The 26,533-nt window shown below is 38.7% G+C and overlaps 1 protein-coding gene across 2 annotated transcripts; it reads left to right on the forward strand.

Annotated features, from left to right (window-relative positions):
- Nucleotides 1-61: 61 nt before the first annotated feature.
- On the forward strand, nucleotides 62-25,573 carry decr1 (2,4-dienoyl CoA reductase 1, mitochondrial). 2 transcript variants are annotated; one of them, XM_060824415.1, is made up of 11 exons: nucleotides 155-242; nucleotides 2,503-2,659; nucleotides 3,929-4,131; nucleotides 10,713-10,770; nucleotides 12,809-12,895; nucleotides 16,213-16,360; nucleotides 17,492-17,591; nucleotides 23,366-23,438; nucleotides 24,405-24,551; nucleotides 25,019-25,081; nucleotides 25,403-25,573. In XM_060824415.1, the coding sequence occupies exons 3-11, from the start codon at nucleotides 3,998-4,000 to the stop codon at nucleotides 25,460-25,462; spliced, it is 870 nt and encodes a 289-aa protein (XP_060680398.1). In that variant the 5' UTR covers nucleotides 155-242; nucleotides 2,503-2,659; nucleotides 3,929-3,997; the 3' UTR covers nucleotides 25,463-25,573. The 2 variants fall into 2 exon arrangements, with proteins under 2 accessions (XP_060680397.1, XP_060680398.1); XM_060824414.1 differs by lacking the exon at nucleotides 2,503-2,659 and having other exon boundaries at nucleotides 62-242.
- The last annotated feature ends 960 nt before the right edge of the window (nucleotides 25,574-26,533 follow it).

Consider the following 26,533-nt stretch of genomic DNA (forward strand, 5'->3'; position numbering starts at 1 on the left):
GGATACACGTGACCACCACCAGCGAGCTGTGCAACGTAAAGTGACCTTTGCTACAGGAAGTGAGGCGCTCCATGTGACCGCCCACCTTGTCTGTGGGGGAGGAGGCGAGAGTATCCGTTAATAAAGTTTTAGTTTATTTTATCTAATTTGAAGGAGTAATGGCTGTTTGTGTCGCTTTGAAGCGGTCAGGATTGTGGCGCAGGTTTATTGTGACCGCGGCTCGGTTTAGCCGCACTGAGCGGGTGAGGTGCTGCTGTTTTAATAAATAGTTCAGTCAATTCGCCGGGGGCTTGGCTTCGAAGTTCACTCAATCGTGGAGACTTTCAACAGACCAGATCGTGCCGAAAGAGGCACCGAGTTCACGTTTTTTTTTGAATGAGAGCTGATAAAGAAGCAGGGCCAACCAATCTCTATATAACGGAGTTAAAAATCTCACAACACCAGGTTATAGTCCAACACGTTTATCTGGAAGCACTAGCTTTCACAGCGCTGCTCCTTCATCAGGTGGTTGTGGAGAATAAGATCATGATCAACATAGCTATAAACTGTGATTATTCTCCACAACCACCTGATGAAGGAACTCCGCTGTGAAAGCTAGTGCTTCCAAATAAACCAGTTGGACTTTAATCTGGCGTTTGTTTGTGTGAGTGTTATCAACCCCAGTTCAACACTGGCTCCTATAAGTCACTTACATAACACGGATTTAAGCATTTAATGATGGCTCTTGTGGCACAGTCGTAATGAATTTATTTCTGAGCCAAGTGGCCTAGGTTCAAGTCCCACCTGTTTCAGAGGTGTCAGAGTAACTTTGATGAATAATTTGTTAGTGCTGCAATGCCACTGATAGTATGCTTATCTCTGGATGAAGTGACATGGGTTGAACATACATTTGCTGCAGAGGTGTTGCATAACTAAAGAGCATGATTACAAAATATCTAATGGTAATGTCCCTACCTCTGAACCAGGAGGCCCATGTTCAAATGGCACCTGCTCTAAAGGTATACAATAACAGCTGTGAGTGAGTTGAATAAAAATAAAATCCAGGTTCAGTATGCTACATTTCTGCATGGTAAAAGTTACATATTAATATGCAGGATGCTACTTCATGACAAAAGGGATTTAAATACATTGTATCATTGTCATTGGGTGGAGAAAATGTAATAGGATCAGACAATATCTGCTGCATTACAATAACAACAACCTGATCAATTGCAGTCTACCTGCTTGGTTTGACTGCTGAGATTAATAGTTGACCATACCTGCTGTTTCTCTGTGGTCGTGATGGTCTGACCAACCAGCACCCACATATTATTTAAACTGGTGTCCTTGTCGTGCTGAGTGCAATGTTAAAGAATTTATATTATTGATTTTTCTATTTTTGCTTCCTAACAATTGATACTGCTTGACAACAGTCTGAGGCTAAACTAGACTGTTCTGAAGAGTCATTTGACCCAGCTGGCTCAATAACAGCACAGGTTGCACAAACTGAGGTTACCATGATGGATTCTTGTCCTCTCCTGAGGCTTGGTGACATGGGTTAAACCACTAGCAATTCTTTCTCTGACAGCAGCCCTACTGTTTGCTAGGACAATGGGAACTAGTTTTCTTTTCACGTCAAAATGTGCATGTAACGTTCTGAACTTCTGTAAACACTGCAATGGGATTTAACTGCCATGTGTGCTGATATGTTGTAAATTGACAGTCGAAGAGCGTGGTGCTGGAAAAGCTGCCTGACTAGCTGTGCATCTGAGGAGCAGGAGAGTTGACGTTTCGGGCATAACTCTTTCAGGAAATCCTGATGAAGGGATTATGCCTGAAACATCATCGCTCCTGCTCCTTAGATGCTGCCTGACCACCTGTGCTTTTCCAAAACCACACTCTTTGACTCTGATCTCCAGCATCTGTAGTCCGCACTTTCTCCCTGTTGTAAATTCAGTAGAAATTTCAAGAAAATAGTTGGACTGTCAATTTGCATGTCAGAATGGAAGATCAGAATTTCTGTGGAGGTTATTGACAATGTACATTTCTGGAATGAAAACTTTTGAAACCTTGATTCCCACTGCAGTTGCATTCCTAACCCACACTGCAGTAAGTATGAAAATTTAACTAACTTCATATCAATTTAGATCAAAGCCAGTTAGTGAAACAGACAACAAAACACCTTTGTTGTGGAGTTTATTGGGTATCTAATCTTAGAGCATACCTCACATCAGTCCAATCAGTTTCTCCCTTTATTCAGTTAATTAATCCCAGTAACTATCTTAACTACTTGCAATATCATCCGATTCCCCTCTTCTCTATAAATGAAACTTTTAAGATGTACAGTCTTTGAACAAACCTGATAAAAATCAAATTCTATTTCATATTCTATATCTTATCTTATACAAATTAGTAACATTTTTACATATTCCATGTAATAGTCATATTCCTACTATAAACAAAAATGTTTAATCAAAGAAACCCAAACCAATTTTTTTTATTCTAATATCTTTTTTCTTTCAGGTATGTCCCTTGGAGGGTCTCTAATAATTTCTTGGCACAAGTATCTTTCTATGTAACTCTTCAACAGCCCATTTTATTTTAGAAATCACTTTCTAAGGATTCCTTTCTGATAGCAAGATGGCTCCTCAGTCACTTCTCAACTCATGCTATATTGAATGTACGTTATCCCAATAAAACTGTTTTTTGCATATAATTCTTCGGGCAAACATTTCTCATTGCTCCCAAAGAGGATTTCCTATAGAATATTGAATATATACACCCCATGTCCTCACATCAATCGTTGATAAGTTAAGTTGCATTTAACTAAGATATGTTTTTGTTCTGTCTGGAAAAAAACTCCATTTCCAATCTTCACTTTTATGCAACAATCTTCTGCTACCAACATCAAATCAGATCCCTGTCATTGCAATGGAAAGCAAGACTTTTTTTTATAAACTGAGCTACTTAATTTAAGTTCTTACTGTGAGCCCATTTTTCTAGCCAAGAAAATCCAGGAGTAATGCTTAGACTTTCCCCAAATCACCTGTGGCTGTGGATTCTTTTTTGTGTGTACAGTGACGCAATAAAAAGACATCATTGTGCAAAGATTTTTATTATTCATTTTTTCCTTAAGTACCAGGAAAGCACCCATGTGGTGTATGAAACTCTAATAAGCAAAGTCTGTTAAAGGCAATGCGATCATGTAAGAAGTGATGGGGAGGGTCAGGAGCTAAATCAAAATGGAGTTGGAAAAGGAAGAAAGCCTAGGTATTCCTAAGTGGTCTCCCATCCAAGTACTAACCAGGCCTGAGTCGACTTAGCTTCTGAGATCCAACATGTTCAGATGAGTATGACCAGAAGTCTTGAGCCTCTTTTTTTATCTATGCATCAATGGAATCATTATTTGCAATATTAACACTCCAGTGATGAATCTTTTAATTTGTAAGCTTTGTGAAAAAAATTTTGTATTTACATCTTTTGATATATATTTTCATATCAGTTGTCTATCGTAATAAAAAGTACATTGACTTTTTATATTGAGAGTAAATGCAACTCAATTTGAGTACAAGATCCTTTGAAGCAAACTATCAATTAAGCTTTTGTGTAGAAGGCTGATAGATTTATTGGTGCTCAACTTCTAGTCCTACATTTAAACACACAGCTGTTATTTGAACAGTTTAGAGTACAGCTTGAAAGTAAGACGGTTTTAAACAAGCATCTTTAAGTTTGAAAGTGTCTTGCAAGCTATTATTCTAAGATTACTGGATGTAAACCTTTTAAATGTTAAGTTTTGATTGAGGTATAGTGGAAATAACCAGGCATATTGTTGAAAATTGTGTGGTTTATATCTTGCATTAGGAAAAGCAGTGGTAATACTAGTGAAACGCTTTAAATTTTTTTTTGGTCACATAAAATAGTTTTGATTGTGTTATATTTTTGTCTGCAGTTTTTCAATCGAGAAGCCAAGATTCTGTACCAAAGTAATGACTCTGCTCAAGACATAAGGCTTTCTCAAATGGAAACACTGATGTTGCCTCCTGGAACATTTCAGGGTAAAGTAGCCTTTATCACTGGTGGAGGTACTGGACTCGGAAAGGGAATGGCAACTGCCCTGTCCTCTTTGGGTGCTGAATGTGTTATTGCAAGTAGGTAAGTAAGTGAAATGTATATGGTGAATAATGTTCCTCAATGTTGCTTAACTTCAGTATATTGTATCCAGAGCTACTTTTTCCTTTGTTATGTAATTAAGGTACATTAAAACTGATTCATTTTTAAGGTAAACTTAACCAAGGTAAGTAGAAGTGATCAATAAATGCTGTTTAGCCAGCAATGTCCACATCCCATGAATGAATAAAAGTAAATCAAAACTTCATGAAATATACTACAAGACTTCTCTGAGTTGCATTACAGCTAAACATTTTCTTGACGGGTTTTACCACTTAGGAGAAAGTGAGGACTGCAGATGCTGGAGATCAGAGTTGAAGAGTGTACTGCTGGAAAAGCACAGCTGGTCAGGCAGCATCCGAGGAGCAGGAGTTGTCATTTTGAGCATAAGCTCTTCATCAGGAATAAGCACTTCATTCCTGATGAAGAGCTTATGGCTGAAACGTCAACTGTCCTTCACCTCGGATGCTGCCTGACCTATTGTGCTTTTCCAGCACCACGCTCTTCGACTTGGGTTGTACCATTTAAACAATTACTTTTGGTTCCTTGATAGCTTGGTTTTGTTGTGGAAGTGAAGTACATGGTCCGTGAAAGATTTCAAATTTAATTCCTTTTATATGCTGAATTAGCTAGGAAAATGCCAATATTCTTCAATATTCCCGGGTTACATAAAGGGAGCAAAGATAATTCTCCCTCTAATCACAGCCCAATGCTGAAAAACGGTATCATTTTGAGTACTCGCTAAGATCAGTGTCTGCTTAGGCTGTGATACTCCTTACAGAGGAATAGCCAGATAGATAAAGAATATCTATCTTGTGTGAGAAGCCAATAGCTGTTCAGTACTTATGGTTCTGGAACCAGTAGGAGAGATGACAATCTCAAAACCAAGACATAAGTAATCTGGGCTGTGGCAAGAGCATTTGGTCAGTTCCTTTGTACAAGAGAAGAGTTGACCAAGTTCATAATGATTACTCAGGGATCCCTAATAACATTGCGCGTATGTAGCTATTAGGTAAAGTCAGGAACAGGCAAAGTCATGATATCTTCCACAATGAAACAGCTTTCTGCCATTCAACATCAAGACTCTCATAAGCCATGTGCATTTGGGCAATGTTCTGAAAGATGATCACCGAGTGCACAAATTCTAAGCAATGAGGATGTCCAGTAGAAGACTGAAAACTGGAGGTTAAAAAAGAGCAAAATTATCTAGAAATTAATGTTACATCTACGGTGAACAAAACGTAATCCCAGCCTTTTCCATATGGGGCACTGTCCACAAAAACAGCACAAAAACAAAGTCAAGATGCCACACTCCTACAGTTTTGAGGTTATGTTTTAGTCTAAAACAGCAATGGTGCCTGCTCCTGACCTCTTACAAAGCTGGACTTTCCCTTTCTTGATGACAGGTTAAAGGGTGATCTCTAGCCATCCCACAGCACTGATGTCAGCAAGCAAGGTAAGCAGCCAATCACAACAAAGTATTAATTACCCTTTAGATCTACCTTAATTTTTCAGATAAAATAAATTAAAGCCAAAAGCTAACATAAAGATAAACTTTTCATTACAGGTATGGATTTTTAAAAATTTCAAATGAAGAAATCTGACATTTCATACCACTGTTTAGTGGACAACATTTCTGCATTGTTCAATAGCTCTTAAAGGTGCTGTCAGTTTTAGTGGATTAACTACAGTGAACAGAGTTTGTTCAGCATTACCACCACAAAATTTAGATCAATAATCCAAAGCGTGCGTTTACTTGCTGAAGAATAATTAACAATTAAAGAAGTATTAATCACAGCACTTGTCTCAGTGTCAGTTATCTAACATTTTGGTTTATTTTGTAAGGGCAGCAATGGACTTAGAAATCAATGTTTGTTCACATCTCTTGATAGCCTTTTCTTATTAAAGCATGTATTGATTTCAATTTTGACATATCTTCCACAATCTTTTGAGTGGGGGAGTCCAGATTTACATTACACTGTTTTTCATTCCAAAAGGAACTACTGTATTCTGAAGTTTGTGCTGTATGTTATAGGCCTCGCAGATCAGAGGAAATGTCCTGCAGAATTCCTTAAACATTTTAAACACATAGAGTCATAGAGATGTACAGCATGGAAACAGACCCTTCGGTCCTACACGTCCATGCTGACCAGATATCCCAACCCAAACTCGTCCCACCTGCCAGCGCCCGGCCCATATCCCTCCAAACCCTTCCTATTCATCGCATATTCCCAATTCCTTCGTCTCCGCCGCATCTGCTCCCAGGAGGACCAGTTCCAATACCGTACAGCCCAGATGGCCTCCTTCTTCAAGGACCGCAGATTCCCCCCAGATGTGATCGACGATGCCCTCCACCGCATCTCCTCCACTTCCCGCTCCTCCGCCCTTGAGCCCCGCTCCTCCAAACGCCACCAAGACAGAATCCCACTGGTTCTCACCTACCACCCCACCAACCTCCATATACAGCGTATCATCCGCCGTCATTTCCGCCACCTCCAAACGGACCCCACCACCAGGGATATATTTCCCTCCCCTCCCCTATCAGCGTTCTGCAAAGACCACTCCCTTCGTGACTCCCTTGTCAGGTCCACACCCCCCACCAACCCAACCTCCACTCCCGGCACCTTCCCCTGCAACCGCAGGAAATGTAAAACTTGCGCCCACACCCCCTCCCTTACTTCTCTCCAAGGCCCCAAGGGATCCTTCCATATCCGCCACAAATTCACCTGCACCTCCACACACATCATCTATTGCATCCGCTGCAGCCGATGTGGCCTCCTCTATATTGGGGAGACGGGCCGCCTACTTGCGGAGCGCTTCAGGGAACACCTCTGGGACGCCCAGACCAACCAACCCAACCACCCCGTGGCTCAACACTTTAAATCTCCCTCCCACTCCACCGAGGACATGCAGGTCCTTGGACTCCTCCATCGGCAGAACATAACAACACGACGGTTGGAGGAAGAGCGCCTCATCTTCCGCCTGGGAACCCTCCAACCACAAGGAATGAACTCAGATTTCTCCTCATTTCCCCTCCCCCCACCTTGCCTCAGTCGGTTCCCTCAACTCAGCACCGCCCTCCTAACCTGCAATCTTCTTCCTGACCTCTCCGCCCCCTCCCCTCTCCGGCCTATCACCCTCACCTTGACCTCCTTCCACCTATCACATCTCCATCGCCCCTCCCCCAAGTCCCTCTTCCCTACCTTTTATCTTAACCTGCCTGGCACACACTCTTCTCATTCCTGATGAAGGGCTTTGGCCTGAAACGTCGAATTTCCTATTCCTTGGATGCTGCCTAACCTGCTGTGCTTTAACCAGCAACACATTTTCAGCTCTGATCTCCAGCATCTGCAGACCTCACTTTTTACTCTTCCTATTCATATACCCATCCAAATGCCTCTTCAATGTTGCAATTGTACCAGCCTCCACCACATCCTCTGGCAGCTCATTCCATACACGTACCACCCTCTGCATGAAAAATTTGCCCCTTAAGTCTCTTTTATATCTTTCCCCTCTCACCCTAAACCTAAGCCCTCTAGTTCTGGACTCCCAGACCCCAGGGAAAAGACTTTGTCTATTTATCCTATTCATGCCCCTCATAATTTTGTAAATCTCTATAAGGTCACCCCTCAGCCTCCAACGCTCCAGGGAAAACAGCCCCAGCCTGTTCAGCCTCTCCCTATAGCTCAGATCCTCCAACCCTGGCAACTCAACCTTCTAAATTCAAGGGATAGCGGCTAATTTTATGGAACTTGTGACTTTGACATCATCAACCTGGTGAATTTATGCAGGATGTCAGACAATCCAGGATAAATGTAGATCAGGAAGGTGGTAACACTTTCAGAGACAATGAAAACTAAAGAAAAGATAGCAATGTAATGGTAGTTGTATAGGACGGTGCTCCAAGGATTATTGGATGGAATTTTAGTAAGGTGTTGACATCTCGTCAGTTGGATGGGAGCCAATGCGAGACCAATGCTGCCCCTTCATGAAGGCCTGTTAAACCACAGTTCCTTGCACTAAACACAGAAGGTTAGATCATAAGGTAAAGGAGTATAATCAGACCATTTAGCCCATCAAGTCTGCTGCACTATTCAATATAGCTGATGTTTCTCAACTCTGTTCTCATGCCTTCTTCCCATAACCCTTGATCTCCTTATTAACCAAGACACCACCTATCCCTGTCTTAAAAGAACTCAATAACTTGGCCTCCATAGCCTTCTGTGGAAATTATTTCCATCTATTCACAACCCTTTCACTTAAGAAATTCCTCCTCATCTTAATTCTAAAGAGTGGTCACTTCCCACTGAGGCTTTGCCCTTGGGTTTTTATCTCCTACTTTTGGAATCCTCTTCTCCACATCCACTCTATCCAGCCATCAGTATCCTCAACCGCTCCTTATAAGACAAGCCCTTCATTCCTGGGATCATTCTTGTAAATCTCCTGTGGACCCATTCCAAGACCAGCATGTCTTTCCTTAGATATAGGACCTGAAACTGCTCTCCAAGTTCCAAATGCAATTTGACCAGAGCCTTATACAGCCTCAACAGTATATTACTTCTCTTGTATTCTAGCCCTCTCGAAATTAGTGCTCACATTGCACTTATAGATTAGATTACTTACAGTATGGAAGAGGGCCCTTTAGCCCAACAAGTCCACACCAACCCACTGAAGTGCAACCCACCCAGACCCATTCCCCTACATTTACCCCTTCACCTAACACTACGGGCAATTTAGCATGGCCAATTCACCTAACCTGCATATTTTTTGGATTGTGGGAGGAAACCGGAGCACCCGGAGGAAACCCACACAGACACAGGGAGGATATGCAAACTCCACACAGAGAATTGTCTGAGGTGGGAATTGAACCCAGGTCTCTGGCGCTGTGAGGCAACGGTGCTAACCACAGTGCCACCCACTATATTCCTAACTACCAGCTGAACCTGCCTGTTAGCGTGAAGGGAATCCTGAGCAAGGGCCCCCAAGTCCCTTTGTGCTTCAGATTTTTGAAACCCTTCTCGATTAGAAAATAATCTGCATCTCTATGCTTCCTACCAAAGTGCATAACCTCGCACTTTCCCACATTGTATTTCATCAGCTACTTCTCTGCATTCTCCTTGCTTCCTCGACATTACCTGTTCTTCCAATTAGCTTTGTGTCATTTGCAAACTTAGCAACAATCCCTTCTGCTCTTTCTACTAGATTGTTAATGTATAACATGAATAATTGTGGTGCCAACCCTCACTCCTGCAGAACGTCAGTAGTCACTGGCTGCCATCCTGAAAAAGACCAGTTTGTTCCCACTCTGCACCTGCCAGTCAACCAATCCTGTGTCCGTACCATTGCCTTGCCCTTAACACTATGGGCACTTATGATCTTTTGCAGCTTCCTGTGCAGTACCCTGTCAAAGGCATTCAGAAAATCCAAATAATCATGTCTGCTGGCTCTCCTTTGTCTAACATGCTCATTACCACCTCAAACAATTCTAACAGATTTGTCAGGCATGACCTCTCCTTGATGAAGCTATGCTGACTCTGCCCTGTTATACCATGTACTTTCACGTATTCTGCCATCTCATCCTTAATAATGGATTCTCAAATCTTACAAATCACCGAGGTCAGGCAACTGGCCTATAATTTCCCATTGTCTGCCTTCTTAAATGTGGGTATTATATTAGCCATTTTCCAGTATCTTGCAATCTTTTATGCTACTAGCTAGCTTACCTTTGTATTTTTTCTCTTCTGTGTTGTTGCCTTTTTAGTTGTCGTCTGCTGGTTTTTAAAAGCTTCTGATCCTCTGGCTTCCCACTAATCTTCACCACATTGTATGCTTTTCTTGTTTGGTTTTATGCTATCCCTGATGTGCCTTATTAGCAACAGTTGCTTCCCCCTTCCTTTAGTATGTTTCTCCTGCCTCAGATTGAATTTCTACTATGCCTCCTGAATTACTCCCTGAAACTCTTGTCATTGCTGCTCCATTGTCTTTCCTGCTCAGCTCCCCTCCCAATCAATTCTGGACAGCTCCTCCCTCATGTCATTATAGTTATCATTGTAATATTGTTAAATCTGATTTCAGCTTCTCCCTTGCAAATTGCAGGGTGAATTCTATCATATTATGGTCACTTGCCCGAGGGGTTCCTTCACCTAATCAATTCTGTTTTATTACACACCCCTAAATCCAGAATTGCCTGTGCCCTGGCAGGCTGTCCCACAAGGTGCTCCAAAAAAAATCCTGTAGATATTCTGCGAATTCCTTTTCTTGGCGTCCACTATCAAACTGATTTCTCCAGTCCACTTGTGTATTGAAGTCCATCACGATTATTGTAATAATGCCTTTTTCCTGATTTATTTTCTGCCCCATATCCCGAGTACTGCTGGGGGGTCTGTTCGTAATTCCCATCAGGGTCTTTTTCCTGTGCAGTTCCTCAACTCTTCCCACAGTGTGTGCACCTTTTGGTCCTGTGTTGTTTGTTGCTATCAATTTTAAATTGCTAGTGAAATAAAGTAGTGCTACATCTGCAAAATAATCAAAACTAATTCCTTACATTAGAAATATTTGCCTTTTAGAAAACTAGATGTTTTGAAGCAAACCGCAGAAGAAATCTCTTTGCAAACTGGAAACAAGGTAATTGGTTATAATCTCAATTCAGAAGTAAATTTATGAACAATTGAATTCATTGCGCATGTCTCTGACTGTCCTGACCAGAATGTATGTGGTTTTATTGGTATTTTATTGGTGTTAGCTTTCAAACTACTAGCCATTGGAAAATCTGGTTGTCACCCAAACTTTGTCAGTCAAGTTCCACTTGATAGTGAGCACATTTAGTCATGTTTTCAACATTTAAAATCATTGTAAATATCTTTCATTCTGATAACATGATGCATAGCATTATTCTGGTCAAATATCTCATTCGACAGCTTTATAATTTTTTAATCATTTTGGAGCACAGTTATGGATATAAATTCATTGTTATGAGCTGAAATTTCTTCAGTTCCACTTAGTACAGTAGGTGTTGCTGTTTCCCCAGCTTCACTTTTCATCTGAGTATTAATGTTATACAAAATTTGCTACGGGTTAAAATAATCTTAAAATTTTGTTGGGTGTGCAACTACAGATGTTTAGTATAAAAATCCAATACTATTTTTGAATGATTACAGCACAAACATATCGTGAAGTTGTTGCAATTTTAAGTGAGATCACAATTAGAAATAATGAACAGTAAGCTGAGTGATGCTTTCAATGTTTGTCTGATAAACAACAGGTAGTCAATAGGAGCCAATTTAAATGACATGCTTTGTTTCTCATTGCCCAGTAATTTACTTGTACTAATTTCTAAATTGAATTGAATTGAATTGAATTTGTCACATGTACCGAGGCACAGTGAAAAGCTTTGTCTTGTGAGCAATATAGGCAGACAGCATAGTTAAGTAAATAATAGGAAAACAGCGGCAAAAACAAAAACACAGGTACAGGTGAAGGTTAAGATTTTGTGATTCCATTCAGTATTCTAATAACAGTAGGGTAGAAACTGTTACAAAACCAGCTGGTGCATGTGTTCAGGCTTCTGTACCTTCTCTCTGATAATAGAGGTTGTAGAAAAACATTACTAGGGTGGGTTGGACCCTGGTAGGTGAATTCTATAGATCGGAGGTTGGCTTTTGTGATTATCCGGGCCGAGTTCACCACTCTCTGATCTTGAATGGTACAGTTGCCATACCAGGTAGTGATACATCGAGATAGAATGCTCTCGATGGCACACCTATAAATGTTGGCAAGGGTATTTGCCATCATGCCAAATTTCCTCAGCTGCCTGAGGAAGAAGAGACATTGTTGGGCCTTTGTAACCAGTGCATCCACATGAAGAGTCCAAGAAAATGTGTTGTGGATGACCACTCCCAGGAACTTGACATTCTCGAGTGTAGCACTGTGAAAAAATGCATTGGAAGACTTGCCTAAGAGATGAAACTGTACCCTGAAATCAGCTGATAATTGTGATGTTTCGACATTTCACATATTGCCTTACTATAATTAGTTTTAGTTTCTCATCTTCATGCTGTTCAGTTCTTTCTAGCTGATATTCTGTTCAGTTGCTAATTAATGAAGATCTCAACTGAAAACAGTGCTGAAATGGGTCATTTAGCAGCTGCAAATCGAAGATGGGGCATGTTACCCTCTGAAATAGATTTTTACTTGCATAATATATTTATAATTTTCCTACAAATAATAAATCACTTTAGTCTGGTAACAAAGCTTGAAAGTTTGAAATATTGGTAGTTAGTTGATTATTCTATTTCCTGATTTGGACTGCAATTGTCACAAAAGATGCCTCAATTTGATTAGTTCCAAAGACATTGGGTATCTGACGCCAGGAACAAATCAATGTGAGTAAATTGCTGCTCAAAGTCTGTAATTACAATTTCTGGATATCTGAGACCTGGTAGCTTAATGATCAGTGAGCATAGTTCTTTCAGTAGTCTCTCTATGAAATCCAGGCCAATAACTCTGTCTTGCCCCACTGCAACAGTGAGATTATGAATGTATAGTCCCTGTCTCTGCTAACCTTAGGTAAAAAGAACTTATGTAAAAAGTAGTGAACACCATAATACAGGTCAAATGGCTAAATTTTACAGGAACAATTAAAGTTGTTACACTTTTCCTCTAGGTTCATGCAATTCAGTGTGATGTGAGAGATCCAAACGCTGTGAAATCTACAGTGGAGCAAATGTCTAAAATGACAGGACTTCCTGATGTGAGTACACCAAGTAAGGGTATTGAAAGGCTTCAATGTGCGATCCTGACACTGGGACAAATTAACCGCAAAAACACCAGGTTCCAATGAATTGAGAAAATAGAAATTTCCCCGTGTTGAAAGCTTTCATTCTCCTTGAGCAAACTATATCTATTGTTTGTGAAGGTAGGTTTGCTTGCTGAGCTGGAAGGTTCGTTTTCAGATGTTCCGTCACCATACTAGGTAACGTCTTCAGTGAGCCTCCGAGTGAAGCACTGGTGGTGTAACCCACTTTCTGTTTATATGTTTGCATTTCCTAGGATTGGTGATGCCATTTCCTGTGGTGAAATGATGTCACCACAGGAAATGAAATCATCAACCCTAGGAAATGCAAACATATAAATAGAAAGCAGGCTACAACACCAATGCTTCACTTGGAGGCTCACTGAAGATGTTACCTAGTATGGTGATGGAACATCTGAAAACGAACCTTCCAGCTCAGCAAGCAAACCTGCATTCAGAAACTCAACCTGAGCTACAAATCTTCTCAAAACTCGCTAATATCTATTGTTTTGTTGGATTGAAGAGATACACCTTACCTAAACAAACCTCTGAGTCTTTTGTATGAGGCTTAGTCCTGGAGCATGCAGGTGTGAATTAATTATGTTATTGTAAAATATTTACATTAATTGACTTTGGTGCATGCACATACTAATATAAATATTTCATAGGGATGCTATTAGATAGCTGGTAGAAACACAATAGACCAGGTGGCTATTCTATGACTTTATGCAGTTAGAGTCAATTAAAAGTACAGCTAAAGCAAACAGTACGCATATGTAACATAAAACAAAAAATGCAGATGCTGGAAATCTGCTGCAAAACACACAAAAATGGAACTTATTGGGGAAGTTCAGGTCCGGCAGCATTTGTGGAGAGAAAACAGAACTAACATTTCGGGTCCAGTGACCCTTCAGCACTAATGGCATCGAGAAAAAGGAAGTATTTATGCTGAAGACAGGATGTGGATGGAAGAAAGGATTGAATGGTTAGTTAGAAGGGGAGCCCAGAAAGAAAGGAAAAATATTAGACAGATTAAAGGTTTGAGACAGTAAGCCAGGGTAAAAATAAATGGGATAATGGGGGCTATCATTGAGTGAAAATAGGTTGGCTGTGCTGAAACCAATACATTTCATGACAGCACCTGACATGGGGGTGATTAAAGAAATGGAAGGTGGTGTTCAGGTTCTGAAATTACTAAACTAGATTTTGAGTCATAGGGGCTGTAATGACCCCAAATGGAAGATGAGGTGGCATCTTCTTATTTTCACTGACTAATTTTTGTCCACTTGAAGACCTCTTTGTGACCTGTCTACTTTCTTTTCTAGCTCAGCTTACTATCTCAATCCATTTGTCTGCCAAACTTTTATTCTCCCTCTCTCTAGGATCCCTCTCTACCTATCTGCTCAATCAACTCTTCTTCCTCTTCCCCATCCCAATCAGCATAAATATCACTTTTTCTAGCTAGAAGAAAGGTCACTGGACTTGAAACATTAACTCTGTTTTCTCTTCCCAGATGCTGCCAGATCTGCTGAGTTTCTCCAGTTTCTGTTTGAGTATCCGCATGGAGCACTAGTTGGATTTGGACCAATATAAAAGATCATGGTCAAGATCGATCTGTAGATCAAGAGGTTTCAACTGTAATATTTTAAGGTCACGTTCCCTGTGTCACTTGCCAGACTATAGTTGCATCTATCAGTCTTCAGTTGAATAGTGTTTTGATTTGCTACTGGTTTGAAATCTCAATGTCCTGTGGATTTATCAATTTCAATCAACAGCCTTAATGATGTTCAAAGACTGTTGGATTTAAATGTTAATACTCGATAGACCCTAGTAGTTGAATGAAGCAATTCCAAATGCTCACATAGCAGCTTGACATTTTGTGACAGCAGCATTAGTTTTGCTGTCCAGGTTATTCTCGCAGCACTTCAACAATAAGTTGCTAAAATCTTGTGATGACGGTTTCACTGATCCTGTTCTCGACAGCTTTGAAATAGATTTCCCTGCAGCAGGAAAGGTACTGATAACTCATTTGTTCCTCACTTGATAAGTGCCATCGTTTGACTTTTGACTGTGAAGTATCTGGCTTTCATTACATACTGATATAACTTGTGTACGACTAATTCCTGAATGAGTTCTCAAAAGTTCTGTTTTTGAGAGAGCACGTGAAACCAGTTCATTTATTGAAGTACCTTTGATGTGATTTGTTGCATGTAATGCAAACTTGTGAAAATGTTTCAGTGGAATTTTCAATCTTTTAATTCATTCCTGACAAATATAATAAGGTTGGAAGAAGGTGGTTTCCAGCCCTCAGTGAGTTACTGGGAGTGATATAAAAGAACATCAGTCATGATGTATTGCATGGTAGATCAGGCTCGACTGGCGGTATGGCCCTCCTGATCCTATTTCTCATGTTCCTAATTGTGGTTGTTGATGTGGACAACTCTGTAATTTCCAACCCTGGAGCTCCTCAGTGGACTCTTGGCTTCTAAATAGCAACATAGGTGCATTTCATTACCTTTTATAAACTTAAGTAATAGTCGAGATTCTAAGACTAAATGTTTAATTAAAAACTAAGCATTTGACCTTTACATGAATGTTACATTAGAGAGAGTAAAATCCAGCCCCCATCACGTCATGATCGCATTTGAGAGTCAGAAACTATTCCCATCTACACCAATTGCAAAAATTGTTCAAGGATCCAAAAGTATTTTTATTATTGAATTTTATTTGGTAAGTAATCTCTGTGGAGATTTTTTTTGGTGAATTTAGTCTGTGCAAGTGATATATAATTTATGCAATTGCAATATTTTTCCCAGTGCAGAAAAGAATAAGACTTGGCAGCATTGTATACACTGAATGTGAATTAAAATCTTCAGAAACACTTAACAGGTCCCAATCTGTGACTTGATGAATCGTATTATCAAGTGGATTATCAACTTCTGTACATCAGCAACCATGTTATCATCAGCCATATCGTTCCACAAATAATGACCACCTGTGCTATAAAGTACCTTGGATATCCCCTTTTTCTTGAATAGTTTGACAGTGTCAGTTCTTGCTTCTGTCAGAGCCAAGTGTTCGGTTGCATTGTACAGCTTCAGCATGCTGTGCTGTCAATGCATTAGTCATTTTCTTGGACACTGCGCTGAATAGTTGCTGAATTGATCTTGCTACCCAACTATAATAACCTGGCATGAATCATTACTGCATTTTGATGTTGCAGACTGCATTAAATGTGCATTTTTTTAAAGCAATTTTCTGTCTTTGCACACTAGGTTATTATCAATAATGCTGCTGGAAACTTCATCTCGCCCTCGGAACGTCTTTCTGCTAATGCTTTTAAAACTATTGTAGATATTGTTCTTAATGGTACTGCATATGTAACTCTAGAAATTGGAAAAGAATTGATTAAAGCCAAAAAAGGTGAGGAAAACGTTTTGGTGTTTTAAAACATTGTGTAAAAATCCTTAAGTATATTACAAAATAACAGAATGATTATATGGATTTGATGCTCATTAAGGCTGTAGGTTCAGTTTTCACTTCTGAATTCAAGTCCGTTATCTAGACTGACACTTACAGTGTTACGTTATTGGATCAGTTGATAAAGGGGGATCCTCCTTGCTTGTGTGCATGTAAAATGTCCGGTGGTGCTTTCTGCTTTCATGTTTTTTAATTTGAAATATGTTTGTTTGTAAAGCAAACAGTGTTAGCTCTAGGACTGAAATATTTCACCTTCAGTCATTAGCAGCATCAAGTACTCCCAGGATAAGTCTAACAAGTCCACTAGCAATGTAACTATATCCTGAGGTTATCACCAACTAGAAACTAACCTGGGCTAGCTGTATCTGCTTAGCACTAGGAGTCCTGCGTGGAATAACACAACTTCTGACTCCAAAGCCTGTCTACCAATAGAACGCAAAATCAGGAGAGAGTTGGAATGCTCCCATTTTCCTGAATGAGTGCAGATCCAACAATACTCAAGAAGCTTGGTATCATCTTCAGCATAGCAACCTGCTAGCTTGGCATCACATCTGTACACATTCAGCCTCACCTTCACCCATGTGCAATAACAGCAGTGTGTACTATCTGCAAAATCCACTGCAGAAATCCATAAAGACTCTTAAATAGCTTATGGCCATAATCATCAGGAAGGAAATGGTAGCAGATACATGTCACTGCCTGATATAGGTTCCCCTCCAAGCCATTCTCAATTCTGACTTGGAACCATCATTGGGTCAGATTCCCAGAACTTCTTTACAAACAGCATTGTGGAGGTACCTCCTCCAAATGAACAGCAGTGGTTCACGAAGGCAGCTCGCCATCACTTCTTCGAGCAAAACTAGGGATGGGAAATAAATGCTGGTTCAGCCAGTAAAACCCAAGTCCCTTGAAAGAATACACTCAACATTTTTTTTTGAGTGGAAGTTTAAATGTGGAAAATACAGAACATAATTTCATTGTCACGTGATCAGAAGGCAACGATCATCTTCATCTAATGTATGCTTCACTGAGTGAATGAAGATTTTGTGTACTGTCATAGTTTGTGTCTTTTAGGTGCATGTTTCCTGTCTATTACTACCATCTACGCAGAGACCGGATCAGGATTTGTCATGCCCAGTGCCTCTGCAAAAGCTGGAGTGGAAGCTATGAGCAAGTGAGTTATAACTGAAATAGTTTGTGTAAGATTAACTGTGGATCTATCAGCACTCTTTGTTATTGTAAGCTATATTGATCAATATCACTTATATACTGCAGATGTGCAGATACTTGCAGAATGCCAGAGATTGCTATCTGATGTGTTCTTGTCCTTTCACAAACTATACTATAACTAATATACCTCGCTGATCGATTCAGAATTGAAGTATGTATACAAGTGTGATTTTCTGGTATTTGTCACCTGAGAGGCAATGGTCTAGTGATATTAATCACATTGCTATAATATAGAGATCCAAATAATATTCTAGGGACCTCTGTTCAAATTGTGCCATGGCTGAAAATGGAATTTAAATTCAAAACAGTTTGAAATTAAGAGTCTAGTAATGACCATGAAACCACTGATCATCGAGAGAAACCCATCTGATTCATTAATACCATCCTTATCTGATCTAACTGCTCTGGTTTCAATATGACTCCAGACCTACAGCAATGTGGCTAGTTTTTGGGCAACCCTTCGGGCAGTTAAGGATGACTGGTCAGTGATGCCCACATCCTTACAAAAAGTAGCCAGTAAACGTGTCAGCATTGGTTAAAGCTTGTGCATTCAGATGGAAATAACTTAATTTATCTTAGTTACTGCCCAGCAACTCTTTTACCACAACAGTAATTTTCAGAATTGAGCCTCATTTTTTTCAGATTTTGTTATTGGAACTATCTTATACAAAATATTGGTTTAAAGATTTTTTCCTGTCTTATTTCTTTATCCTATAATTTTCCTTCCATCTATTTGACATACGATTAAATTTATTTAAATATTCTAATTTGCTCCTGGTTTAGTCTTGCAAAGGTCAATCTTCCCTCTAAAACACAATGAGAACATATCAAAGGATTTAAACTATGTGAACATTAGGTAATTTGCTTTGTTCAGCAGTTCAGTTTGATGTTGGGCTAATTTGCTGTTGGCCTGAATTCCATCTTGCACCACACCCATCCCGACCCTGAACTTATTGATCACTTTCAATTACCTTCCATATCCCCAATGACAGAGCATCTGCTGCTAGCTGGAGAAGAGAATTCTAAACAACAACTTACTGCATATCTCCATCCTGAATCAGGCACTTCTTAACTTAATTCTGTTTCCAGTTCTAAATAGGGTACCTTATTAAACCACATCAGAGTCTTCTGTTTGTTTCAATAAGGTGGTAAATAGTGAGGAGGATAGCCATAAATTGCAGAAAGATATCAATGGAATTCAACCTGGAACAGTATGAGGTAATGCACTTGTGGAGAACTAACAAGGCAAGAGTTTACATGGTGAGAGAATACTGGAAATTACTGAAGTTCAGAGGGACCTTGGTGTGCATGTCTACAGATCCTTGAAGACAGCAGGGCAGGTGGATAAGGTGGTTAAAAAGACATGTGGAATCTCTGATCACATTATAGGAAGCATCTGGTTGTTCTAGAGAAGGCATAGAGGAACTTCTTTGTTCCCCCAATTTTAGCCTGCAGTGATCCTTACCATGATTTGCCTCACCATTAGCACTTATGCTATCACTGATGTAAGCGCTTAACTTTGTTACAAATCACACAATACCAGGTAATAATCCAACAGGTTTAATTGGAAGCACTAGCTTTCGGAGTGCTGCTCCTTTGTCAGGTGGTTGACAACCTGGTGTTGTGTGACTTGTAACTTTGTACAAACCAGTCCAACACTGGCATCTCCAAATCAAGCTTAACTTTGTTGTTTCCTCCCTAACCCTCTCCATATCTGTTTTAAACATTTTTCAGAGTTTTTAGTACCTGTTCTAATAACTCATTTAGCTCTGTTATCTTCTGTATGCTTTTGATTCTGTCTAATGCCTTGAGGTGTGTTTTTTTTATTTATATAAATAACTATTTTTGAACCTAGTGCTGTCTCTTTATATTTGTAGATATTCAATGGGTTAGTTTCAAAATCAGAGCCTGTCTCATTCCCACACAGTATTTGATCTTGTAATTGTTGATTTCTAACTCTTACTAACTCTAAATGCTTTCAGATTTCTCACTTGTGCTTCAGATCATCTTCATGACCTTTTGAGTCACCCACCCAATTTCACCATCAAACATGCAGCTTTTCTGCCTCCTGTTATTAATGTATCCTTGTAACTTTCATGTTCTGTTGACCTTGAACTTTGCTTTCAGGCCCATACATTCTTCATCACAGAGAACATAACTGAGGTAATATCACCTATCTCTACCTTCCTCAATTTCCCTGCTTCTGAAACTTCCTTTCTTGTCTTTGCCACCTTGAGATACAACTATTTCAGTGATCTCCAGGCCAGCCATCCACTTTTCTCGCTCCATAAACTTTAGTTTATCTAAAGTCTGCTAATCCTTTTCAAAATTTATCCGCATCATCCAGCTACTTAAATAGCTCCTGAAGTTTTAAAGTCTAAAATTTTAATTTGTCATCCCATTTTTAAAACTATTTATGGTCTTGAAGGCACTCTATCTGATCCGTTTTTACTGTACAACTGCTGAGCTTCCACTCTCCCCAAACAGTCCATTTCCCTGACGTGGGATTCTTGACCATGAACTTGGATGATACTCCTCCATTGTTTTCAACTATGTCTACACTTCTCTGAACTTCTCTATAACTGCCCAAAACTGGCTCCTCCTTTAAACCGTTCATTAAATTTTGATCAAACTTTTTGTAACTACTTTTAGCCACATGTCCATTTTTTAATTAGTTCTGTGTTAAGCACTTGGACCAATTTCACTGACAAAAGTCCTGTACAAATAAGTTACTGTTGTTCCTGTTTATCTCCTCTTTCCAATCAGTTAGTCAAGGGTTTCTTTCTATTCAGCCAGTGAATGTTAACTGGGGTTTCATTGTGCACAGGAGAGGGACTCCTGTGGTGCAGTGATAGTGTCCCTAAGTCTAGGCCAAAAGATCTGGGTTCAAGTTCCATCGGTTCCAGTGGTGTGTAATAACATCTCTAAACAGATTACTTTCCAATCAATCTTATGCGCAGAGGCAGACAGAACTTGTGACTGCTGAGTTTTGAGGTCCATGTTTATGATGTGTTTCAGTAAATAAAAGCTTAAACGTGGTTTTTCAAAAAAGAATTGTGCTGCAGTTCTGTGATTTACTGTCTGGCTATTTGGTTAAATTGCATCATTCCTGCACAAATTGCTGCACATCCTTTACACCACAACACGTTATCCTTTGGAATTTCAGGTCTGCTTATTATAAAACACTTTGGAATAATAAATTTAGTAGGAATACATGGTGTTGTAGATTCCGTATTTCCATTCTTTCCTGCCGGAGTTTGCTGTATTAATGCTGTACATGATCTTGAAATCTTATCCAAATGTCTTTTAGATTGATGAATAAGTACATGAATAGGAAAGATTTTGGAGGGATATGGGCCAGGAGCAGGTGGGAGGGACTAGTTTAGTTTGGGATTATGTTCGGCATGGACTGATTGGACAGAAAGGTCTGTTTCCATGCTGTGTGACTCTATGACTTTGTAAGTTCTTCGTCAAATGGACAATGGGTATTGAAGTTAGCTTGTTATATGAAGTTTGGTATCCTGTTACATTAGTTAATAATTATTAATATATTGCAGGGATTTTATGTACCAAGTCTTAAAAACAAAATCAGAGTACAAAATTTTTGTTGAGTGAGTTTTTCTATAGCTCGTACCCATGTATTTATTTTTTTCTGCAGTTTGTCTTTTTTGAAACCTAGGGCCAAGAAATGAGAAGCACCAAGGATCATGATTTTTCCTGTTTCTGGACCCCGCATTTGCTCCAGTCTGTCACCCTCTCCCTTTCATCCCTCTGAGCTGTGAACAGAAGTGAAAATATTTTATTGCCCCTTAAGCCACACCTAACGTCCCCACCCCACCCCACTCACCGATGTCTTTCTGGTTCTCAACTTTTTCTTTCTGAGCCCATTATGGTGCAGTCATATAGTAATGAAAGCTTCTGTGTTTTTGTTGACATGATGTATTTTGGACTCTCCCATAAGTAGAATTAGAGTGCATTAATATCCTTAATACTTAGCAACTCTATTAAGCCTGAAAATGCAACACAATAAAGCTGTAGACACCATGCTGTTTAAATTTACATCGACAACAAGTGTAAGTTAACAAAGTCATCACCTAATCACACCTTCAGACTGGTGATGTCACAACTGTTTTTTTTTGTTGCAAAAAAAGTGGACAAAGCTGAAAGATTTTAACCAAGTAGTTACTAGCATGTTTAATTTAAATTTAACAATTGACACCATGCCCACTACAATAGCATCCATTATATTCCCCTGCAATATAGTAGTCTTAACCATAAGGAACCTTAAGCTGGAGATTTCACTTGAGTTGGCACACAATTCATTACCTTGGTGATTTCCAATTTTCCTGACTTTGACTGATTTAAAACTGTTCATTTTCATCTTTTCTCGTACCCACCTTTGCAGTGTTCTGCTTTCTATTTTCCTCAACATTCCATCTTTCTCTTGCCTTTTTAGCCACCTCATTCTGTTTTTCTAACTTGTCCTCTTTCTCCCCCCAATACTCCTCCTGCCCCCACAATTCCCTCTCTTCTATACCCCTTATCTCTGACGCCAATAACAAATCTCTCTCTCTCATCCCCCAGCCCTTTCAATTCAATCCCTTCAGGCCCCATGACCCTGTACCACACACCCTCTCAATGTTCTTCCAATCACAGACTGGTTCTGATTTGTGTTTGCTGCAATAGCCTCACTTGTGAACGATAGGAAGCAAAGGAGAGAAGCAGCCTGTGATTATAGGAGTAGCTGTTCTTGTTCTGTCCATTCAATTAATGATGTTTCCAGGCAGATTTGCTTTTTTCTTGAGCGTTCTGCATACTGCTACATCACCATTTGAGCTTGGGCATTCCTAGAACATGTTACCTGGTCATTAATACCATTTGCACTCCCCTCTTGGCCATTCTGAAACCATTTTCTGAGTTTACTAAGCATTTCTAGCTTGTATATAGGCTTCTTATTACTATTAGATATGCTTTTAAAATGAACTGAGCTTAATGTATGTAATCATCCAGTTTAATCATGTTGCCTACAACTCAATACTGAAGTTTTAATTGTAACATTAAATATATTGATAAGATTATCTTCATATTATTTTATGAATCTATATATAAAGTGAGCTGTGTCAAATACTTTGAAAGCAATAATGCAAAGGATTTCTTCTGCAGGAGTCCTGAGTAGATGTTTTATTCATAATTTTTGACATGCAACTTCAAAACAGCAGATAAATCTTTTTGAACTTGGGCATATTTAGTGGTTTGATGTTTGACATTTTGTTGAAGTATTATGCACTGAGGTCTGATTTGTTTCCAAAATAAATCTGGAGTTCACACTTCTGTGCAACCTAGCTTTTAAACTGTATTGAAAATATCACTTTGATATTTTGTAGTGTTTTCTTTATTGAAGAGGTAGATCAAAGGAATATCATTAGACTCTCAGAACAGTACAAAGGGTCTAAATCACCACATTCTATTTCAGAAATAGTTTTATTTATTAGGGTGCAGTGACATTTCAAGCCAACCCAACGGTAACCATCATAATTGACTTAAGTTGCAGAAGAGAATGATTTCAGTATTTTGGAAGTGATGTCTTTGCTGATTAATAAATATGCTGTTAATTAAATTTGTTTTATTTCCTGTTTTATCTTTTCAAGTTTCAGTTGTTCCAATGTTTTTTGCCTTTGCTAATACAGAAATTGATCTTTCTTTCTCTTTAATGTACAGATCACTTGCTGGTGAATGGGGCCGATATGGTATGAGGTTCAATGTGATTCAGCCCGGACCTATTAAAACAAAGGTATTGGTGATTGTACCAACTACTTTCTTGTTTGTGAAAATCCCACCATAACAGATGTTGAATTTTGAATTCAATAAATATCTGAAATTACCCAAATTAATCTTAACAGTGACCATGTAACGATTGATGACAAATGACATTTAGGAAACAAAGTCTGTCATCCTCATTTGATCTGGCCTACGTGTGACACACAACCCACAGCAATGTGATTTACTCTTAACTAGGCCATTTCAATCAGTTCAAGAGCATCTAGGGGTGGTCAACAAATGCTGGCCTTGCCAGTGACACCACATCTCTGATGAGAATGAAGGAAAAAGCCATTATTTTTCAGCTTCAAATAATTTATTGTGTATTGGCAAGTTTTTTTGTCCAAATTAATTTGAATATTTGCCCAATTTTGTCTTTGAGATGTATTTACATTAATTCTCAAGATAATAGTTTAAATAACTTACCAAGCTGCCAATGTTTTGCACTCATTTCATCATATGGGAGCTCTGGCCTGAGTGGCCCTCAGTTTTACCCTTGTGGGATATTAAGACAATATTAACTTCTGACTATCTACAAAGATAATAACGGAGTTCAAAATAATTACAGCAGATTAACCATGCTTGGTCCAACTTTTTTTCTCATCTGCATTGTGACCTAGAAATAAGCTCAGGCAAAATATACATCTAAAGAAAATCAGCACCTTGTATACTTTCAGGTGATGACTATGACCTAATGCCAATGATTGGTTAGACGTTTTTGTTTCAGACAATATAGAGGTAAAGCCGTGCAACAATCTTCAATACTAGTGTATTAGCAAGCCAATTTGAGCCTGGATTTAGCTTCTTGTTTTGAAGTAATTTTATTACAATTCAGAGCTGAAGATTTTTTTACTGAGACATGCTGTGACTCTCAAATTAAAGTTGTCTGGTCAATTTATTATTTCTGCAGCAAATCACTTGTATTTTCTGTTATTTGTAGGGCGCCTTTAGCCGACTTGACCCAAGTGGTATGTTTGAGAAAGAAATGCTGAAAAGAATTCCAATGGGCCGCTTTGGTACAGTGAATGAAATTGCCAATCTTGCTACCTACCTTTGCAGTGACTATGCCAACTGGATTTCAGGAGCAGTAAGTTAACATTGGGAAAGAAATAAAACCAAAGTAAACTGGATATAGTTAGCAGATATGACAGCATCTAAACTGATAGAAGTTCATTTGAATTTTTAATATTAACTGTTCTCTGCAATGGTTCCAGACATGGTGAGTACTTCTGGCATTTTTTATTTTATATTTCAAACATCTACAGTATTTGTCTTTAATACTTAGAATATGCTTGATATTTATTTGAGACGCATTTTCTTGATAAAACCTATAGGCAGGCAATGAAAAGACAAGACAGAACTGAAACTTTGACATTCAGCGAACAGCGAAGTTACCTTTCACTAGGAACTCAAATGGATGAGCTTTACGAATACAATGTCTCCCAGAACTAGTCAATTCCGTACTGGTTCCTCATTAATTTCCATCAAGTATTTTGCAGTAAAGTATATTTTTAAATAACTGAATATTAAACTTGTGATTATATTGTTTTCCAGGTCATACGCTTTGATGGTGCTGAATATGTTTCCATAGCTGGTGAATTTAACAGTCTACAGAAGGTAATGTCAACTTCAGCTATTTTTCCATTCTTATATCACTTCTTTCTTAAGTCTTCATTTCATAAATCCATCAAACATAAGATACAGAGCAAAATATCCATAGACATACAGGCTGTCAGCAGCCTTTTATCAACCCAAAAGCAAACTACATTTTTGCTCGCCATCATACTGCACCACCACTAAAACTTTAAATCAAATTTTATTGCATGTTGGTACTAAAGCAGGAGCTATTGATTGCTATTACTTTTTCGTAATACTTTAGTTTTGGATTCAATCACTTGGTTTGCCAAGTAACATTAACATGTTCTTTTAAACTTTTAGGTCACTAGTGAACAATGGGATATGCTAGAGTCTCTGATCAGGAAGACCAAAGGTTCCTAAGTATGTCATAAATCTTGCAAACAGCTGAACAGAGTTTAAACAAATGTTTGTCAAGTGTTTTTCACCAGGCATCATCTTAACTTTATAAAGTAAATAAGTTGATTTGATTTACTTTTAATCAGTTTCGTCAATTTATTTTTAAAGCTTTTGTAATATCTTTTATAGCAACAATTTTGATGCTAAAGTTTATAACAGCAAAAGATTATCAATGCTTGTGGAATCATAGTTTGACAATTGCACTGTTGAGGTTCTGCTACTCTAACCAGTCCAACCATGAAGCAGACACAAACTGACTTACTCTGAAAAGTTTCCCAGGTAATATGTTATAAACACTTGTGTGATGTCATGGAATAGAAATTATTGAGATGACTTCTTGAACTTGTAAATCCTTTTGAAAAGAAAGAGATGCATAACAGTGTGAGGTCCTAACCCTTTGAAATGTATCATATGATATTAGCTTGAAAGTTAAATTTTTAAACAATGGAATTATAAGACCTTCATATTAGATTATGTAATTCAAACTTCTAATTGCTTGTTTCCTTCTGACATGTGAAATTAAAGGCAAGTAGTGCCCTACACACTGCTCCAGTGATTGCATTGTAAGCCAAAAGCTCCGTTATAATAAGTCTGCAATCAATATTAAGTGTACAGAATAATTTTAATAGCAAACATTTCTGTTTAGTTGTTATTTGTTGGTTTAAGCTGTCTTAGCTGTTTAGTTTCTCCGTACCTCATTCATTCTGTTTTCTCAGTCTCTGAATTCTCTGTTATATAAGTATCTCCTGTACACCTTTTCTATGTCTGTTTGTTTATCCCAGATATATGGCAAAAGATGAAGAGAACAAAATCCAAGTTAAAATAAGCAGAAAAATAAATAAGGAAAAAACTAAATGGGTTTTAACTTCATGAACTCATTAATAAATTGCATAGTACCAGAAACTTTCAGCTTCAATTTGTTTTTACTTGTTGGCATTTGTTATCCCTCGAATTGAAAGTATTACACTTATTTTTTGAAAAGACAGACATTTGGCACAAAAGAAACAAATGATTAATGCAAATCTTTTCTATGGG

The sequence above is a fragment of the Hemiscyllium ocellatum genome, chromosome 4, assembly GCF_020745735.1.
Source record: "Hemiscyllium ocellatum isolate sHemOce1 chromosome 4, sHemOce1.pat.X.cur, whole genome shotgun sequence".
Classification (NCBI taxonomy): Eukaryota; Metazoa; Chordata; class Chondrichthyes; order Orectolobiformes; family Hemiscylliidae; genus Hemiscyllium; species Hemiscyllium ocellatum.

Bases quoted from the DNA above. Each gene is read 5' to 3' on its own strand.
- decr1 (XM_060824414.1), top strand. From the start codon at position 159: ATGGCTGTTTGTGTCGCTTTGAAGCGGTCAGGATTGTGGCGCAGGTTT. The intron at 16,361-17,491 runs GTGAGGAAAACG...TGTGTCTTTTAG, and splicing joins ATTGATTAAAGCCAAAAAAG to GTGCATGTTTCCTGTCTATT. The intron at 25,082-25,402 runs GTAATGTCAACT...TTAAACTTTTAG, and splicing joins AATTTAACAGTCTACAGAAG to GTCACTAGTGAACAATGGGA.